At 42.6% G+C, this 12,585-nt stretch overlaps 1 protein-coding gene across 5 annotated transcripts in view; it reads left to right on the forward strand.

The window, feature by feature from the left end:
• Positions 1-203: 203 nt before the first annotated feature.
• bcl11ba (BCL11 transcription factor B a) overlaps positions 204-12,585 on the forward strand; it is a 173,264-nt gene continuing 160,882 nt past the window's right edge. For 2 of the 5 annotated variants that reach the window (XM_068038712.1, XM_068038707.1), the window contains exons 1-2: positions 204-488; positions 5,445-5,792. In XM_068038712.1, the coding sequence (XP_067894813.1) occupies positions 434-488; positions 5,445-5,792 (403 nt within the window). In that variant the 5' untranslated portion in view covers positions 204-433. Of the gene's footprint in view, positions 489-1,040; positions 1,356-1,599; positions 1,615-5,444; positions 5,793-12,585 lie in introns of those variants that run through there. The other 3 variants (XM_068038708.1, XM_068038709.1, XM_068038711.1) reach the window with 3 other exon arrangements.

Below are 12,585 nucleotides of genomic sequence, written 5' to 3' on the forward strand. Positions count from 1 at the left end.
GGGGAGGGAGGAGGCTGCAAGCATCCTGGCTCAGGTCTGTGAGTGAGTGAGTGAGTGACTGGGTGAGTGGCTGTGAATGAAAGCTCTTGCTTTACAATGTGATGCCTTTGCCAGTAGTAGCCCCCATTGAGCTGGCGGCCAATTCACCGCCTTGACGTTCAAGTTCGCGGGCGCGTCACGTCCGCACTTGAACTTGACTGTGTGTATGTGTCTGTGTGTGTGTGTGTGTGTGTTTTTGCTGCTGTAATAGTGTGTGTGTGTGTAATGTGTGTGTGGTAGCAGCTCTCCTCTCTCTCTCTCTCTCTGACGGCCATCCCATAATCCATCTCCATCCGCCATCTTTGCATTATTTCCAATTTATTTTCTGTCAGGGGCTCTGATGAAGATATTTTTCTCTGGAGTCTCCGGCTTTCCGCTCCAGATGTGACCGACTATGTCTCGCCGCAAGCAAGGCAACCCTCAGCATTTAAGTAAAAGGGAATTTTCGCGTAAGTAACCAAACCAAGAAATTTTTTTTAAAAAAAACCCTCTTTCCCCAGGAAAGAAAAAAATTTGAAAAATAAAAATTTAGGATTTTTTTGTGTAAAAATTAGATAATTCTGGGGGAGGAATTAATAATTTGAGGGTTTCTGTTTTGAAATGTTATTGTTTATTGAAGGGGGTTGCATTATTTTTTTCTTAAATGTTGGAGGTGAATTGCACACTGATGGTCAGGATGGCAACAAAACATTGAGACTTTCAATTCTGCAGAGTTTCTCATTTTAATGGCTTTGCAACATTTTGTACGCTTTTCTTTTAAATTCTCTGCAAAGGTGATTTTTTTTAAAAGCCCTCTGAGGGGTGCATGTGTATTATTTCAGAGTCTTAACAACTGGACGTCGCTTTTTCTTTTGCAATTTATTGGATAAGTTGCCTATTTTTTTCTTCTCGCTTTTATTTGCATTTTATTTTTTTTGGCTGAACGACTTTCTCTTCTTCCCCCCCCCCCCCCCCCCAAAACTAAAACTCTTTCCGAAAAAGTTTGTGCATTAGTGCTTTGGAGTTATTTCTTTGCATTGGTCATTGCACGGGTGTCTGCTCTTGCATGTTTTTAGTGTTTGTTCCGTAGTTTGAGGTTTTTTAATTTAAGAAAAGGCGTGCTTGCAAACTTGCAAGTGGCGCGTGGAGCAGGGCTGCCCAGCGCGAGACACTGGATGGAACGCCGCGGATCGCAACGTTCCAAACGTGGCCAAATAAGGAGAAAGTCGGAATATTTATGTTTCTTATTCTGCTAAAAATTTAAATAAATATATTCTTCCCCTCCCCGAGGAAAAAAAAGAGCATAAATCCACTCGGCTGCAGAGACAGCCTGCGAGGTAAAAAAAAAACCTTTTCAAACAAGCGATCAGGTCTTCCTTTGCAGGGGTTAAACTGAAATTGTGGGGATTTATTTGGCTTTCCTGGGCAAGGGGGCTGGAAATAATAATCTGCGATTGGAATTCTTATTTTGCAAAAAAAAATTATGTTTTTTTCCGGTTGTTGTTCTGTTGCGTTGTTTCCGTGCAAAGGTCGGAATATCATTTTTCATTGGAGATCGGTTGCATTTCTTTGCAAACTGCAAAACAAAATAAAAAGGTAAATGCATTTAATACGATTGGGATTCTTGCAGAAGGGAGCATGCATCTTGCTTATAGATAGTGGGCACTTTTAAAAATAGCAAAAATAAGAAAATGCTTCAATGCTCGGACTTTCTAAATGGGAGGGGAATAAATTGAAGGCGATTTATTATTATTTAAAATTTGTATCTATTTGAGAAATATATATAAAATAGGCGCTCTTGCTGCACGCTGTAGTCTTTATGGGGGAATAAAGCGCACACTTTTTGATTTGAGGGATTCTGTAACTCGCTGAAAAGGTAAATGCATCTGAGACATTGCAATTTTTTATTTTGACAATGTGATATTGTTTGGGGAGGAGATTAAAAGAAAAAAAGTAACGATTTTTTTCCTGAAACGATTCCGCTCCAGACCCAATGAATGCTTTAAAAAAAAATATCTGATAGTAGATCGGAAGACACGTTCCCCCCCCCCCCCCCCTCTCTCGAGGATGCATTTATTTTAATGCAGAATTGTGTGAGTAGGTGTTTTTTTCTCTATTCCACACCCTCTCCCTAAGCTTTGCTCGTCCCTCGCTATCGAGCCCGGCCCGGCCAGATCAAGGCTCGGGAATAAGATGAAGAAACTCGCGCTCTTTCCTTCTCCATACCTTTCTCGAGTGGCACACAATCAATGCCACACGCCCGATGCAATTCCAACCCCTTCTTTATTTTGCAAAACGTGCGGACACTGTCTGGTTTTCAATGCAACCTGCAACTTTCATCCCCTCCCTCCGGACATTGCAGAATGCAATGGGTGCTTTCAGTTTCTCCATTAATAAATCCCTCCCTAAACCCCGGCGAGTCGCCGGGCAGTCGATACATTGAGTATTGGGGGCAGAGAGAGAGAGGCTTAAAAATACAGCTTTCAATATGCAATACATGTATTTTTTTGCATTGAGTTTCGACTTTGCTATTGAAATTTCTGCAATGTTGAAGTCCTGTGCAGGGGGTCTACCTGGGAAGGTTATTGAACGGCTGTAGGAGGGTTTGTTAGGCATTGAACTTGGGCTTGCACTGGGTCTGAGTTAGGCTCCTGGCTGCCTTTGTTTTTGAATAAAGGGTCGGGGCAGAGCGGTCTGTGCTTGAAGTTCCCCGTTGAAGCCGATGGGGCTTTGCAATGTAGTGAGAATGTGTGCATCGTATGTCCGCTTTGCTAACAAAAAAAACCTAAGCGAAACCAAATAAACAAATGCATTTACGGTAATGAGTCAGATTTAGATAGTTGTAATTGTAATAAACTTTGTCCAGGCTCAACTTAAAGCGCGTGGGTCCCGCGTTGGGGAGCGGCAGTGACACGCGGCCGCCGCGAGGGGACGCTCCAAGTCAACTCATCAATGCCTTCCAGCCTGGAAAGCTACTCAGTGACCAGAAGCAGTCAGTCCCATTACCTGTATTAGCATCAGACATACATAATGCACACTTTTTCCATATATCAAGCATTTGCTACTGCATTCCCCCCGTTGCATTTCTTTCAGTGCGATATATTCTATTTCTAAAAAGTATATATACCTTTTGCCAATTCAAATATATATATATCAGCTTCTGGTGTAACACAATCAGAATCAGTTTTCTCAAACTAAATACTGTATTGATCTTCGGAGGAACTTGCATCATTTCACAGATGGGGGAGATTGTAATTAAAATAATGGACTGAAACATCCAAAAACAATTTTGATATCGCTCTTGATTTGAATAAATGTAAAAGCTCCACAGCACCACATAATGAAAATGTAAAGTGCATAGCCCTGTCTTAAAAAAAAAATTTGGTTTGTGCGTGTGGCCGGGGAGAAAAATATTAGCCATATTTTCAAAAATATTTAGGATGCTGCACTGATGTGTTTTATTTTTATTGAGGTAGATAATCTGGGAGAGGGGGCGAGAGAGAGAGCGACCTGTGTTTGAAAGCAATAAATGTATTAATTTTTAAATACCCGTTCAACTTTGTCATGGCGAGTGTTTAAGACAAAATGTGATTGTGTGTTTGTTTTATTGCGGGGTCCTTAAACTGGCAAAGCCAGGCCAGTGTTAAGGAGAGAGCATTCTACTTTTGCATGAGCGAAATGCTTTCGAGCTTCTACCCTTCTTTCATTGTTTTTGTGCTCGTAAAACCCGGGAATAAAACAAAAAGTGCCTTAAGCAAGTTATTTAGAAATAAATTAAGCAGAGGGGATACACTTCAGCAGTTGTACACACGTCAATGAGTAGGTTAGATGAATATCATCATTTTCTTGCTAAAGTGACAGCAGATGTGGGAATTGATTAATGATAGAACAATCACCGAGAGTATATTTGCCTTTTCTGAGTCTTCTGATATTAAATATTGTAGCTTTTATTTTATGTATCAAATACAGATTTTTTTGTTGTTGTTGAGTGGAGGGTTGGTGTTATCTCATCATTGCATTGCATGCCGTTGTGGATGAAAAATGTCACTCATTTAGACTTATATATATGGGTATTTGTTTTCAGAAAATAAACAAGACTGTTCTGTTCGCACAAATTTATTTGTATACTCTGGTTTGTTGGAACAGTTTTGTTGCTGATTAATATTATTTGAGAACCTGTTAAGGGTTTTCAAATAATGCCAAAAAAAAATTTCGTACCACTGAAATAATGAGGCTTCTTGTAATCCTGTGGCAGAGCAAGTTGTTAAACTTTAAGCGACTGTCTGTGGAGAGCACTAAAATGTTACGTGCTTGTCGGTACAATAGCTAAGGAGCTGAAAGGAGGCAGATGAACCAGAACATTCCTATTCACGCTTTGTCTTCCCAATCTCTCCCTCCCTCTCTCTCCCTCTCCTTCCCTCTCCCTCTCCCTCTCTCTCCTTCCCTCTCCCTCTTTGTTGTTCCCCGCTTGTTAATTGTACCTATTAATGTAGAAACCTGGAAACAAAATTTCAGCATGACCTTCTACTTAGTGGTATAACTTGATGAAATGACTTTGCCAGTTTATTTCCATGGACACAAAAATAAAATTGATGATTATTTTAAAGTAGAAATGTAGCAATTTTATCTCCAGCTCAACAAAGGACCCCAGAAACCACCAGTTGTGATGTTTTCATGTTAAAAATGTGCTTCTTTGCATTAAGCTCTTTTGGGGAGGGGAGGGTCTTTGTGTGGGGGGGGGGGGGGGAGAAATGTTCTTATCAGAACTCCAGCTCGCGGTGCAACTGCGTGTAGTATGCCAGTAAATCAGCACAGATTTGTAATGCAGATTTTTTTTGGGGGGGGGGGAGGGGGGGCGGTGAGAACTCAGCTCCTGCCCCCCCCCCCACTCTGAAAAATAACCAGCCTTGGGTCTCTAGTGACTGACTGCCATATTTAACACAATGAGAATAAACCCCAAACCTGTATATCAATAAACATGAAATTAATCTGAATGAGGCAGGGGTATCGCAGTAGCATTTATCTAGATTTATGATAGTCCAGAGTGTTTGCATTAGCAAAGGCCTTTCTTTTTAGTTTCTTGTAGAGCTGTGTCTATCTTTCATCTGGAAACCTGTGTCATGTTTCACTGACTGCTGTGTGCAAGGTGCAAAGATATATTTAAAAAAAAGAAAATACTTCTCTCGCTCCGCTTTCAAGCTTTCTCTTTCTCGCAACTTCTGTATTCCATTATTGCAAAAAAAAAATGTTTTGTTTGATTGAGTGGGGGAGGGAGGGTGTTGGACCGATAAGCATTTGGAGCTTGTGTCTTTCTGTGTAATGTAAAAATTGTACGCAAACTTAAAAATGGCAATGCTTTACAATGAAATTCTGGCTAAAAGCAGGCTCTCCTTTTTCTCTCTGTCTCTCTCTCTTCCTGCGTGAAGCAGAAGCTGACCATGTGGAGACGGCAAGCACGGACGAAGAGGACGCGGTCATGGCTGGGCCAGGCAATGGCGGTGGAGATCATGACCTGCTGACCTGCGGGCAATGCCAGGCGCACTTCCCGCTGGCCGACATCCTTGTCTTTATCGAGCACAAGAAGAAGCAGTGCAACGCCGCGGGCATCTGCTTTGAGAAGGCAGTGGATAAACGTAGCCCCTCTCCCCCGCACCCGGAGCCCAAGAGAGTGTCTGAGCCCGTTGAAATCGGCATCCAAGTCACGCCTGAAGAAGACGACCGGCTGCTAACACCTACGAAAGGAATTTGCCCGAAGCAGGAGAATCTTGCAGGAGGTAATGCGTCTATGAACTCAATGAACTGATAATTGGTCTGTTTATTTTTGTTCCTCATTACAGTTTAATATGTGGGTACAGTTGCAGTGATCGATCACCCCCTGCCCACATCATCTCTTCATATAGATTCACTGTTGTGCTTTAAATCTTCCTGGGCTTTTCAGAACTTTCTACTTTCCAAATCATCCTGAGTCTGAACAGAGTTTAATAATACAGGGAAAGGAAAACTTGTCTGTCTTATTTGCAAATTGCTTTGCCATACTCCTGCCTACACTGTATATAGCATGCATCAAGAGAATTGTCACACACACATACACACACTATAAATAGGTAGGAGGAGGTACAGTTGGCCCTTTGTGTTTTTATTTTGAGCATTTTCAGAGCTTGCTGTTTTTATTTTTAAAAATTCATTGATGTCAATACAGAGAGGGCTCCTGGGATCTCACGTTGTGGAGTGTAACTCCTAGAGAAGAGATCACTTTAACTGATAACAGTGCCGAATTTTTAAAAAAGTGTTCTCGATCTGTCGGTGTGACTTGGTGCTTTAAGGGTTAATAGGATGCTAATGATGTGTTTCTTTTTTAAAAAAATGTGCCAATTCTGATTCTCGCGTGTTGGCTTGTGGGGACTGATATTACAAAAGGAAAAAAAAAAACACGAGTTGCACCCAGTTGGCCGAAACATAAACCGGGATTTCAGCTGTATCTTTTCTACCTTGGCTTTGCCCAACCTGGAAGAAGAACTTTATTCAACAGAAAAGGTTACATGTATATAACCATATGAAAGTTAGGCCTGAAGCTGAATGGTTGAATTTCCGTGCTGACACTGTTTTCAACTCCTGATTGTAACCTGCAAGTCTCTCGGGGTCAAGTCCTTTGCGCAGTGGTGTAGTGGTTATGGTACTGGACTAGAGAGCCGTAAGTCTGAATCCTACTAATGGCAAGTTGTGGAATTGGATTTGATAAAACATCTGGTAATTTGGGAATTGGTGGGGAGGGGGGGGGGTGATGGAGAAGAATAGAAACCCCAAGGTGGCATCTGGATTCACCCTGCATGGCATTGCTGCTCTGTGCTGACGCCATCTTAGATACACATTCGTCTGTGGTAGCTGCAGCAGCAGAAGTGAAGTTTGAGAGTGGGTGTCAGTGACTTGCTTGAGATTATCAGGACACATGATCAGGACATCTATGCTTTCTTGTGCTGCACATGCGTGTATGCGTGTAGATGCGCAAGAGCACACGCTTGTGTGTTTTGTGTTCTTGCGTAAGAAGCCTGTGCTGGTTTATCTTTCAGAACGTCATTTAATGGTAAATCACAGAAGATTAAACACATTGCTGTGGATTTCTCCACTTTTCATCCAGAAACACTCCTGACAGAATGCCACTTCTTTTTTTTAAAAAAACCTTTTCAGGCACATTTTTAAAGCTTCTATAGGGCTAATAAGCATCATTGTGAGTGTCGACATTTTTTCAGGATTTTAGAATCTTTAAAGGGAGATTTAAAAGCTTTAGAGTAAATTGGAATGTTGTGGAATTTTTTTTGAAAGTTTACAGGATATCATATGGAGCGGTATAAAAGATGGTTTAATTAGGTGATTGCTGTAGGGTTGGGAGAGATTTGAATGAATACGTTTGCGTTTAGTGGTATGAATTTCTAAGTAATATTGCGAGGGGTGGGGTACCTTTGTTTTGTTCGTTCACTGCAATTAGCAAACTGCTTTGGTGCTTATCGGGACCTGAAAACTAAAATTTGGTGCTTCAGACAATGTGATATGTTTAACTCTTTCAGATCATCTACACTCCCCCCCCCCTTGCCCCTCTCACACACAAACATACATATTATTCTCCTTCCCACCCCCACCCCCCAACACACACTCCCTTGCCTTTTCTCCCTCTTCTGTCCCACATGCACATGTGCACACACACATAACCTTGCCTTCTCCCCTTTCTGCCTTTCACTCACCCACACACAGGCACGTGGACACACACACACATGCATGTTATTGCCTTTCCCACCCACCCCCTCCCCTTCATCCCTAAGAAGCTGCTGGTGGGCCATTTTGCTAAGTTTAAAAGAATGGGTGGGGTACCAAGTAGATTTAGTGTCCATGGGTGAGGGGCTTATCCAGAAATCCCAAAGTCATAATGAAAACAGAATGTCCCTCTTTGCTTCCCTTTGATGCATTTGGCAGCCAGAGTGCTCACAAGCCCCAGTGTTTTGTTTGTGATGGTTTGCCTTAGACTCACAGGGTGTCCTTTTTAAAAAAAAAAGCAACAAAGATTATAAAGCAACAGCTTTAAAAAAAAATAGGTTTCATGTTTTCCACTAATTGACATCATGCGAACATTTTTAGCTTAAAAAAGAAACAGATCCGGGTGTTCGTATTTGAGATAGAAAAGTCTGACAACTGCCAACAACAAATCCCAGGCTTTCACAAAGAGGATGGAACTGTCTAATGGTTAAGTTTTTTTTTAATGAAATAAATTATTTCGTGCCACATGCTGAAGTGTTATACGGCACTAATTATTGTGATGCTGCAGTTAATTCTGTCATTCCTCCCTCACCTCCTTGTCCCATGTGGAAAGGATTTTTTTGAGCTGTTCTCCCACAATTTGCCATTGCTGTAGATTATCGCTCCAGGGAAATAAACAGAAGAACTTTGATTATCGCGGGGTTGTCATATTGGAGCATATCCTAGTATCTAGACATCCACCTTTGAGAACTGTGACCAGCTTAGGACTTAGTAATTCAGCAGGAAATGAAGGACATCAACACAGCAAGGATGCACTTTGTCCAAGGAAAGTCATTTTGAATATTTTAAAATGCTGTCCATTTTTGGATGTCGGGTACCATTTGGCGCTGAGAGCTTTATTGCATCTATTTGTTTGTAGTGAGGTAGAGAAAAGTATTTTTACAGAACTTGGGAAATATGGCTGTGGAAATGTGCCAGCGCCTGCCGTGTAATGCAGTCTCTTATTATTTGACTTGACTTGCAGTGCTCCTGTTGTGCTTGCTTATACCTCGCTCTCACTGATGGGGCTACCTTCTTTGTGCCACTGCTGCACTTTAACAAACAGAATAAAATTCTTGGTTGTAGAAATCTATTCTGTTCCTGGGTGTGCCCTTTTCTGCATGCATACACACACATGTAGACATGTTCTCACAACATGTTTACAAAAGCATGCTCTCAGTCATGAACAGACGTACACACACACAGACACAGACAGACAGACACACACACACACGTGCACACAGACACACATATATATCAAGGCTCCAATGTAGCCTCATGGTTTTGTTGCTTTGCTTTTCTTGCCTGGATTCAGTTTGGAGCCTGTGCTGGGAACACCTCTGGTGCACACTAGAAAAATCTGATTTGTGCTATTCGTCTTTGCAATTTACATTTCAGAACTAAATGTAAAACCTGACCAAGGTGGTCCCCGGATGTGTATAACAGCCAGAGCTCTGCTCTCACAGTTGCTGCTGTTATCCAGAGCCCCTTGGTTGCATTATGGCTCTGCAGCTCGATCCCATCAGCCAGTCTTGAGTAAGCTTTGCCTCAACATCAAAGTTTATTTATACATGGTGGCCCTGATATATACATGCTGAGACAAAAAGGTGAAAAAGAAGACCTATTTAAAGGGGACATATTTAGACACAGGAAAGAAAAGAAAGCCCTGTGTCTCTCTCTGTCTGCCTCACTTTCCTTGTCTGTGAATGTTTCTCTGTCTCGGTGTGTCTGTGTCTCTCTGTGTGTCTGTGTCATCCTTTGTTTCTCTGTCTCTGTTGATGTGTTACTGTATGTGTTTGTGGTCTGTTGATGTCTCTGTTTGTCTCTTTTGCTGTCTCCGTGGTAGTCTGCATTTATCACTCTCTCTGCTGATATGTGTTTCTCTCTGTGTCTCTATCTGTTGCTCTCGCTCTATTTTTCCCTCCCCCCTTATCTTGTCTCTTTCTATCTCTCTTTTCCTCTATCTGTCTCCCTGGTTTTATGTCCCTCCCTTACGCTTTTTCCCTGCCTTGCTGTTTCAAAGAGGCACTCGCCTTTTTCAAAGGGTTTTTTTTCATGAGCTTACTCCTGTGTCTGTTGCACAGGAGGGAGTGGAGAGAACAAATGGAGTAAGGGCCACCTGAAACATCATAAAATCCTTTAAAACATGGGACTGTTTGCTTTAACAGACGCTTAATGATGAAGTTTAATTTAATTTGTTACTTGGTGGATCGGGCAGCATTTTGCTGTTGAGTTTCAGTCATGTGGCTTTTGAAGCACAATTGGAGAAATGGCAGTATGTACTTTTGTTTACCACCCCCCCCCCGCCCCTTTTTCCCCTTGGAAATGGGCTGCATTTCATTCCCCCACCCCCCGACTTTAGTAAGCTTAGCGACATTCCATGGGGGACAGTTCCATCAATCTTCTATCTTGCTGAAGTGGCTTTTTTCATGCATGAAGCTCGAAAAGTGAAGATTGGTAGGATATTCAACTGTGGAAGGCAGTGCGAGTAATGATCCTGATCCTTTTCCTACCAGATTCTCCCACCAGCAGGCATTCGTGTGGACGGGGGTGGGTGGGTGAGTGTGAAAGAGGGTGTGGATAGTGATGAGAAACAGAAATCCTGGTTACTTTCAGCCCCATTCCGGGGACTCTTACACTAATCCCTTAGCTGCTTCAGAAGTATTGCACCCAAGAATGCGATTTCCATGCCTCTTCACCCTGTGATGACTCAGTGACTTCCCGATGTGTCGCCAGTGCTGTTAGTTAATTCACAAATCATAGAAAGCGCAGCATACCAGAAAAAATGTTTCCCTCAAATTTGCGTGAAAATGTCTAGGGTGACCAGGAAGTCCAGGAATGGAATGGTTTGACCGGAGGGAGTGGTGTGAGGGGAGAGGGGTCCTTGGCAGTGGACCTGGGGCTATCTCTCTCCTTGTGCTTTCATTAGCCTGAGGTACCCCAACCAACCCCTCACAGTCCTGTATAAAACCTGCTGAACTATTCACTGTTCTGTACAGGATGGACCATCTGAGATGCATAAGTGCACAGAAATGCTAATGGCAACCAGATTCCACACAGCAGCCATTTAATTACAAACCCTACTCCCTGCTGTAAAATTCCCAAAATTTTAAATTTTTTTTGTGTTTTTGTTTTGAAGCCTGGAATGTAAAACGAAGATTACTTATTCATTTACTCTCCTGGTGGCTTTTTCTTTTAAGACAGTTGGGAATATTTGCCTGGGAATTGATACCGTTATATTTTGTGTGGTATAGATTTTAACCTATTTTATAAGATGTCGGACACTTAAACCTTGACGTTGGTGAACTCTTGCACAGCCTGTGGTACTCTACTTCCAAATTATACAATAGGTGACTGAGCCTGTCCCGCCTGGAAAGTTTGGGGGGGACGGGGTGGCCCCATTGTGGAGGCTGGCGGTAGTTCTGATTTGTTTCCATTTTTCAGGAGACCTAATTCAGTTTAAAGCTGTTGTATTATTTTGCAGGAATGCAGTTTTTGTGAATGTTTGTCCTTGAAAGTTTTTTTTTTAAAGAGGCAACTTCCTTGGACTTTGTTTTTCTCTCTCCCCCTGGATCTCTGCAGGGTAGTGGGGTTACAGGGAAGTGATGTGCTTCCTCCATTCTGCCAGGGATTCCCATGCGTATCTTCTAGACGGGTTTGATGGCAGCAGTGATCCAGAGATTGGGGATCTTTGGATACAACGGGACCAGATTTATTTTACCAGCCTAACGCCGGCCCTGGTAAAGTGAGCAGCGGGGCTGTAAGCCCACATTTTGCACTGCTTCCTACAGCACCTGTCCAGAGAGTTGGGACCAGGTTCGCCCCCTTGATTACAGTGTGTGCCGGGGAGAGCAGCTGATGACAGATTGCCAATAAAAATTTAAAACTGCTTTACACCTGATTTATCCTTGGGACAAATTCTGGTCATCCACAGCTGCTCCCTGCCTTCATTTGCTTGAGGTTGTGAATTCTCAGATTGTGGAGAATCAAACTTAAAATTGTAAAGGCTGCTTCTGCAGTGTAGTCTGTTCACATTTCCCCTTTCAAACTCTCTCTGACCATACATCCCTTTTCTGGTTTGAATCTGCTGTTAATACATTGCAGTTTCTGCATTGGAAGAACAATGCACAAGACATCTTCTCATTGCTCAGAAGCTGGGAATGTGTCTGTGGCGCTATGGATCAGGGAGCTGCATAGCTAAGTATATGTGTGCAGAGGGCTCGGTTCGAAGGTGGCAACCCTACTTAAGGAGACAGCATTTCTATTGAAGAACCTAGGTGCCTCTGGAGATGCTGGCAGAAGGCACCTCTTCAAGTGTCAGCTTAGCTCAGTGGGTAGCACTCTCACTACTGAGTCAGATGGGTATGGCTTCAAGTCCCATTTCAAAGACTTGAGCACATAATCTAGGCTGAGATTTCAGTACTAAGGGAGTGTGACACTATCGCAGGTGCTGCCATTTAGGGATGAGCTGGCAAAACGAGGCCCTGTCTCTCTGCTTGGGTGGGTGTAAAAGATGAGCAGGCGCGTTCTCCCACTGCGATGCCTGATATTTATCCCTCAACCAACACTAGATTATCTGGTTGTTTATGGCAGTGCTGTCTGTGGGACTTGGCTGGGTATAAATTGGATGTTGTGTTTGCCCATGTATTGGCGACACTTAAAAAATGATTGACTGTGAAACACTTCAGCATATCTTGTAAAGGCAAAAGGCGCTATATAAATGAAAGTTTGTTCTTGGTAGCGCTAGTGCATTATTTGACCATACAGCTGAAAGGGGTTGAC

The sequence above is a fragment of the Heterodontus francisci genome, chromosome 9 (assembly GCF_036365525.1).
Source record: "Heterodontus francisci isolate sHetFra1 chromosome 9, sHetFra1.hap1, whole genome shotgun sequence".
NCBI classification, from domain to species: Eukaryota; Metazoa; Chordata; class Chondrichthyes; order Heterodontiformes; family Heterodontidae; genus Heterodontus; species Heterodontus francisci.